We start from the raw sequence: 7,690 nt of genomic DNA, 5'->3' as shown, positions 1-7,690 counted from the left end.
AGCGAGGACTGCTCAACTCCCTTCTACCCGGATTCATGCCCGTCTTCTCCTCCAACTTGGTTTCTTCTCTCTTCCCCTCCTTTCTTCAACTTCGAACCCCTAAGCAAGGTGTTTTGAAAGATTTTTCAAAGATTTCATCTCTCTTTCATTCATTTCCACTTTGTCCTTGCTCGGTTTATTGAAAAACGCATTTTTTGACAAAATGTGAGCCTCGGAACATCGTAGAAACTTTATTTCAAAAATGTTTTGAAAGAGAGGGTTTTAAGGTCTAAAAACCATTCAAAATAGCTTTGGTCCAAAATGGGGTGTGAAGTTGGGATTTGACCCTCTCATTGCCGAAGAAATTGAACCTTTGCCCTGCACACCTTTCATCATCGAGCAAACCATCAGTAGTGCCCAAGTCTTAAGGGCAGTCAAAAATGGGGTGTCTACAGCTATGAAAGCTTGTAAACTACTCAGAAGGGTTGTAGGGGTTATTTGTGTAGTATTTTGCATGCAGAGACAACTGAGGTGGGTGTTGAAAATATTCAGATTGTTAGTGAGTTTTCAGATGTATTTCCTGAAGAATTGCCAGGGGACTTAATAGACGATGAGATTGAATTTGTCATTGATATTGTATCGGGTACTCAACCGATTTCCAAGGCTCCATATAGAATGTCTCTGGTAGAAATGAAAGAATTGAAAATATAGTTGCAAGAATTGATTGACAAAGGGTTCATCCGACAGAGTACATCGCCATGGGGCCCACTCGTTTTGTTTGTGAAGAAGAAGGATAGGACCCTTCAGTTGTGTATTGATTACCGAGAACTTAATAAGGTAACAGTGAAGAATAAATATCCTTTACCACGGATTGATAATTTGTTTGACCAATTACAGGGGGCACAAGTGTTTTCAAAAATCTCCTTGAGATCCGGGTACCATCAGTTGAAAGTTAAAGCAGAGGATGTTGAGAAGACCGCCTTCTGAACCAGGTACGACCATTATGAATTTTTAGTCATGCCATTTGAGGTTACGAATGCACCAGCAGCTTTTATGGATTTAATGAATCGGGTTTTCAAATCGTACTTGGATGAATTTATAGTGGTATTCATTAATGATATTCTTATTTTTTCAAGGAGTAGGGAGGAACATGAAAAACACTTGAGATTGATTCTTCAAACACTTAGGGACAAGAAGTTATATGCCAAATTGAAGAAGTGTGAATTTTGGTTGAGTGAAGTTGTGTTGATGGGGCATGCAATTAACAAGGATGGTGTGTCTGTTGCAAAAGATAGAAGCTATTGTGAAATGGCCTGCTCCTACCAATTTTACAGAAGTACACAGTTTCATGGGTTTAGTGGGTTACTATCGAGGATTTGTTAAAGAGTTCTCCAAGATTGCGGTGCCGCTCACCTGGTTAACCCAAAAAGGTGTTCCATTTGAGTGGATAGATCAGAGGGAGTTTGCCTTCCAAGAATTAAAGACAAGACTCACAACAGCACCGGTCCTTGCCTTATCGTCAAGTACAGAAGGGTTTGTTATTTATAGTGATGCTTCTCATAAGGGTTTGGGGTGTGTACTTATGTAGAATGGAAGGGTAATTATGTATGCATCTCGACAATTGAAGCCACATGAAAACAATTACCCTACGCATGATTTGGAATTAGCTGTTGTGGTATTTGCATTGAAGATATGTCATCATTATCTTTATGGAGCAACATGTGAAGTCTTCACTGACAACAAGAATCTCAAGTATTTCTGTACTTAAAAGGAGCTTAACATGTGACAAAGACAGTGGTTAGAACTCATCAAGGATTATGACTTGCAGATTCATTATCATCCCGACAAAGCCAACACGGTAGCAGATGCTCTTAGTAGAAAGTCAACAGGAAACTTAGCATGTTTGCTTACGAAGTGGAATAAACTATTTCTTGACTTGGAAAGAATGGAGGTGGAAATTGTGCTGCATGAACGGAATGGAATATTGGCCGTAATGACTGCACAACCGGCTATTATTGAGGAAATTAAACAAAGCAAATTGGAGGATGAATTCCTCAACAAAATACATGATGAAATGGAAGCAAAACGGAGACTGGGATTTTCTTTGGAAGCTCAAGTGTTGAAATTGAAGGGAAGATTGTGTGTTCCTAATGTCCTCGAAATTAAAGGAAGAGTCTTGGAAGAAGCTCACAAGTCTAGGTTTGCTATGCATCCCGGGAATACCAAAATGTACCAAGATCTCAAGCAAACTTTTTGGTGGTCTAATATGAAGAGAGAAATTGCGGAATTCATTTCAAGGTGCCTTCAATGTCAACAAGTGAAAGCGGAGCACCAAAGACCGGCGATGTTACTTCAATCAATCCCTATTCTAGAATGGAAGTGGGAGTATATAACTATGGACTTTATTGTGGGCTTACCCCGAACACCCTGAGGTATGGATTCTATATGGGCTATTGTGGATAGATTGACTAAGTCTGCTCACTTTTTGCTTGTGAAAACTTTTATAATGCTGATGAACTTGCTACTGTGTACATTGTTGAGATTATTTGATTACATGGTGTTCCGGTTTCCATTGTGTCGGATAGAGATTCTAAGTTTATGTCAAGGTTTTGGCAAAGCTTACAAAAAGAAATGGGGATGGAGTTGAGGTTTAGTACCACTTTTCATCCACAAACTGATAGACTATCTGAAAGAACTATACAGACTTTGGAGGACATACTCCGAATGTGTGTTTTGGATTTTCGTGAAAGTTGGGAAACTCATTTACCTTTAACGGAATTTGCTTATAACAACAGTTTCCACTCCAGTATTGGAATGGCACCATATGAAGCTTTGTATGAGAGAAAATGTCGAACTTCGAATTGTTGGACCGAGGTTGGGGATAGGTCGTTGATTGGGCTTGAAATTGTGCAAGTTACTACGGAAAAGATTCAAATCATCCAACAGAGATTGAAAACTGCTCAAAGCCGACAAAAGAGCTATGCGGATCAAAGAAGGAGAAACTTGGAGTTTGAAGTTGGGGATCATGTTTTTGTCAAAGTCACTCCAATGAAAGGGCACACAAGATTTGGGAAAAAAAAAAGAAATAACCACCTTGATACATAGGGCCGTTTTAGATTTTTTGGAAAGATTAGGTCTGGTTACCTATTGGATTGCTTTACTACTAGGCATGGAGCAAGTGCACAATGTGTTTCATGTATCAATGTTGCGAGGCTACCTTCGTGATCCTTCTCATATTATTGACTATTATCAAATTGTGCTAGATGATGGCATGGTTTATGAGGAGAAACCCCTTCGCATCCTTGATTGGCAAGTCAAGCAACTACGGAACAAGACTATCCCAATGGTAAAATTGGAAAGGAGGGAACATCATGGAATTGAAGCCACTTGGGAACGAGAAGAAGAATACGATAACGATACCCGAAATTGTTTTTAACTTGAGGTAAACAAGTTTGAAGGACCAAACTTCCTAAAGGGGGGGAGACTGTGATAACCCAACCCGTACTATGCTTAATTAGGTATATGATTATGTGTTTGATATGAATTTGAAAGTTTGAGTATGAGAAATATGTGAATTTGCAAAAATATCTTTTGAAAGTAGGAATATTTGTTGCAATTGAAACTTTGAACTGAAATTGAAGGCCGTAGAGGCGCGATGAACAAAAACTGACTTCATAGCTATGATTAGCATGATTTTTAGAGCCTTTGGTGAGATTTTGAAAAATTATGATTCGTAATGAATAAATTAAGATTTTTTGGTTAAGTTGTATATGTTTAGCCCCTTTTGTTCTTCATTTGTTGGAAGAGAGCTTCAAAGTGTGAGTTAGAGAGAGAGAAAGAGGAGAAAGCTAGGGATTTGAAGGGAATCAAGGGGCAAAACATAGATTTGAGTTAAGGTATCGAAATTTCCTTACAAACTTTGTCTCTAACTTATCTTTGTCAAGAAATCATGAAGAAATTAGGAAATTTGAGCTAGGGTTTTGAGTTGTGTAGTGACTAGGGCTAAAGGTATGAAATTAGACCTTAATCTCTATACCATTGTTTGATTTGAGTTCATTTTTATGATTGATCCATGAAACAAACCCTAGATGGTTTACATAAACAAGATTTGTGAGAAAATCATTCATAAATATATGTATTTTGAACTTATGTTTGTAAACCATGAAATTATGAAAAGATGAGACCATGAAATTGTTGTTGATGCAAGATGGATATGTTTAAGGTGGAATTACACTTGTATCATGCTTAAATATCATGTTTTTGAGTTGTTTCTACATGGATTTGGGCTTGGGAATGAGAGGAAAACATTTACATCTTGGAGCCATTTTCGGACTGCCTAAGTGATCCTATACCGCTTGTGCGGCCTCGGGCTCTGCACGAGCACCCAATATTTAAGCCTAAACTCACTCCTCACTATGCGCTCGAGCGGCGACCATTTCCGCACGTGCAGAGCCAGACCGCTTGAGCGGTTGAACTGGCCGCACGTGTTGCCAAACAGGAAAAAAATTGTATTGTTTTGTCTTGCTACCCCCAGCCTCTGGAATGCGTTCCCAACCTTATTTAGCCCCTTTTGGGAGTGAAGTGATGAATAGAAACTCATTAAAGAAGGTTGTGAATAATGAAAGAAAAGAGTACAATTGAAGTGAATTACTTTTCGAATATGTGTGTGACATGTTTGGTGTAGGTCGTGTGCTGGAGGAAACACCACAAGTTCAATCCCATTGTGAGTAATAATACTATTTATATGTTCATTATTGTGTATCTCGAACCATGAACGGTGAAGGGTGTCGACATTGTGACTTGTTTGAAACGAGAAACCTCATTAATATTATATGACGTGTGCAACGTTAGGCCTGAGGCCATTTTGAAATATGATTGGGCCCGAGGCCGTTTTGTTATATGTTGTGCCCAAGGCCGTTTTGAAATATGATTGGGCCCGAGGCCATTTTGTTATACGTTAGGTCCAAAGCCGTTTTGATATATGATTGGGCCCGAGGCCATTTTGTTATATGTTGGGCCCGAGGCCATTTTGAAGTATGATTGGGCCCGAGGCCATTTTGTTATATGTTGAGCTTGAGGTCATTTTGAAGTATGATTGGGCCTAAGGCTGTTTTGTTTATACGATTTTGGGTATTATGAGAATCTTATGACTAACTATTTACACTGTTTTACTGTATTGTTACTCATTGAGCTTCGCTCACCCAATCTTATGTATGCACATGTAGGTAATCCGCAGCATGCAACACACTCCTAGACTCAGCTTTAGGAGCCATTCTTTTTGAGGCCCAATCGAGTCACACCTTCGAAATGGAGTTTCATCTTTGACTCACATCATACTTTGACTTTATTTTGTTTTTTCTATTGTGGCCTTGGGTTTGTAAACATTATGTACAAATTTCTTTTGATACTTATATTCTTTTTGCATGGGCATATAAATGATGTGGATGTGTTACTTTTTGCTCATATTGGTATAGTTCAATGGACTAATTCTTTTTTGGTATACTGCCGCTTTTGGCCCCATTACTATAATTACTCTGTATGTTTGTTTGAGGCCAAAGGTAATTAAGTGATTATCAGCCGGTTGTGACCTAAAATTTTAGGGGCGAGTTTGAGTCATGACAAGTATGTTCTTGGCCCCATCTTTAAGGAGGTTCCTGCTACACTTCCTCCCTTGTACCTACACTTGGAGGACCACTACCTCCTCCATGAAGGACGCTTCAACTGGGGAAGCTGGAGGGTTAATCGACTTCACCGTTGCTGGCCCGCATTGAAGACTGGGTAGGAAGAGTGGTACGATAGAGTAGTTGGAGCCTGGGAACAAGACTTGGAGGACCTGTGCATTCTTGATGCCCTTTAACTATCTAGGTTCGTAATTCCTGAGGACCCTTTTCTTATCCAAGTTGCTCTCTGTTTTTGGAACCCTACATTTAACTTTTTTCAATTTCGGTGTGGCATGATGGCCCCCACCGTTCTTGATATGTGCCACCTTCTAGGGCTTTCACCTACTGGTGACCCCTTTTGTCCTTATTATCCAGACCTTACGGTCTCCTTCTCTGTTCCTTCTTTCAATTCTTGTTATAGTGACTTCGTAGCCTCTGAGAATAAAAATGAAGGACCTGTGACCAACTTTGGGTTCTTTTCTTTCATTCTTTACTAGCTTTGTAAATTCCTTTTCTGTACTTCTTCTTAGAAAATAATGCCTAAATTTGTCCTCCTTGCCAAGGCTCTAGCTTCAGGGAAAAGAACAGCCCTAGCCCCTTATGTTCTTAGCCATGTATACAGGGTTTGCTCTCAATTGAATTAAAAAGGGTTTGTTATTCTTGCGTTATGTTTGAACTCCAATCCTTTGGATTTTGATGTTATGGAGTATGGTAATTGGAAGTAGTATAAGGGAAAAACAGAAATGAAATGAGGAATATTAAGATGGAAATGAAATAAGTAATCATTTGGAATCGAGTTAATAAATTTAAGATGATGTCCTTTCTAAGTGTACTTGTTTTCAAAGAGAATTTCTGGCTTCCTAATGATGAGAGATAACATTTATGGCAGGGAGTTTTCTTAATGGTTTAAGTGAATTTTTTTTTTTTTTAAAAAATGATACTCTTCGTATAATATTTTGAACTTACAAAATGTCACCTTATTATATGGTATCACTGTGCATGCATGATCATTTCTATCTTTGTGTTAGCTATTGTTGTAGAACTATGAGATTCATATTTGGCATTAGTGCTCACCCCTCGTTGTTTTATTCTTTTTCAGGAAGAGAAATTCATGTTGATTAGTCAAAGAGTTATGGAGTCCATGTATCTTTTATGTATAATTTCATCATAGATGTGAAAGAAATGAATATTGTACATTGATGTTTGTAATTATTGATTTGTAGCTCCATAGTGGAAGCTTGAAATTTATTATTGTTATTGTTGTATTTATTGAGAGAGAGAACATGTGTTATTATGTTTCTATTACTCAAGGGTAATAGGTAATACTAAAAAAAAAATTGGACCTAATTTCCAAGCTTTTGGTAATGTTTCCAAGTAATTAAAATTTGGGGGCGTGACAGTATATATGCATTGTACTTGTAACTCGGATAGTTTGATTAAAACAAAACCCTGACAAGATCATGTTTAGGTATTCAATTAAGGCCTCCAATCATCCACTATTCCATTGATTCAAACAAAATCCAAAATATCCAATCCAATTCCAACCAATGGGCAATTTAGACTTTTTACACCAATTTTAATGTAAAAACTGTCTCTCCCTTAGCATTTTACACACAAGAACACATACACAAGCACCTCATTCAGCTGAGAGGAAAAGCGGGTGAGAGAATGAGCTTGGTGGAAGAAAGGAAAGAAATAGAAGGTCTTGTTAGCTAACCAACCAAGCCTCAAGTAAGCCACATCACCATCTCTCATTCTATTTCCTTTTTCAAATACATGTTATTAGAGACTTAAAATCATATTTTTAGATGTGTTGTAATGGTGTTCATGTGTTCAAAGTTGAGGAATTGGGCTTTGATCTTTCTTCTACTCATATTTCCTCTTAACAGATGCAAAACTACATTTTTTCTTCCCATATCTCACATTATTTCCAAAGGCATACCATCACTCTAAAAATCTAAGTTATTGATACATTATTTATTATGCTTTCATCACAAAAGAAGTGAAAAATCTCCCTTAGTTGGCCTTTTTTCTCACCAATCTTCTTATTT

At 38.0% G+C, this 7,690-nt stretch overlaps 1 protein-coding gene across 1 annotated transcript; it reads left to right on the top strand.

The window, feature by feature from the left end:
• The first annotated feature begins 1,249 nt into the window (after positions 1–1,249).
• On the top strand, positions 1,250–3,415 carry LOC145816750 (uncharacterized). Its single transcript, XM_082912697.1, has 5 exons — positions 1,250–1,483; positions 1,568–1,654; positions 1,775–2,178; positions 2,443–2,585; positions 3,147–3,415. The coding sequence occupies exons 1-5, from the start codon at positions 1,250–1,252 to the stop codon at positions 3,413–3,415; spliced, it is 1,137 nt and encodes a 378-aa protein (XP_082768823.1).
• Positions 3,416–7,690: the final 4,275 nt, after the last annotated feature.

The sequence above is a fragment of the Camellia sinensis genome, unplaced genomic scaffold (genome assembly GCF_055761805.1).
Source record: "Camellia sinensis isolate YWXY unplaced genomic scaffold, ASM5576180v1 Unanchor4, whole genome shotgun sequence".
Classification (NCBI taxonomy): domain Eukaryota; kingdom Viridiplantae; phylum Streptophyta; class Magnoliopsida; order Ericales; family Theaceae; genus Camellia; species Camellia sinensis.
Note: the sequence above shows the minus strand (reverse complement) of the source record. Positions and strands in the feature narration are given on the sequence as shown.

Coding starts and splice junctions, on each gene's coding strand:
- LOC145816750 (XM_082912697.1), top strand. CDS start 1,250: ATGGTGTGTCTGTTGCAAAAGATAGAAGCTATTGTGAAATGGCCTGCT. Junction 1,484..1,567: donor CAAGACTCACAACAGCACCG/GTCCTTGCCTTA, acceptor GTACTTATGTAG/AATGGAAGGGTAATTATGTA. Junction 2,179..2,442: donor GAAGAAGCTCACAAGTCTAG/GTTTGCTATGCA, acceptor TATTGTGGATAG/ATTGACTAAGTCTGCTCACT.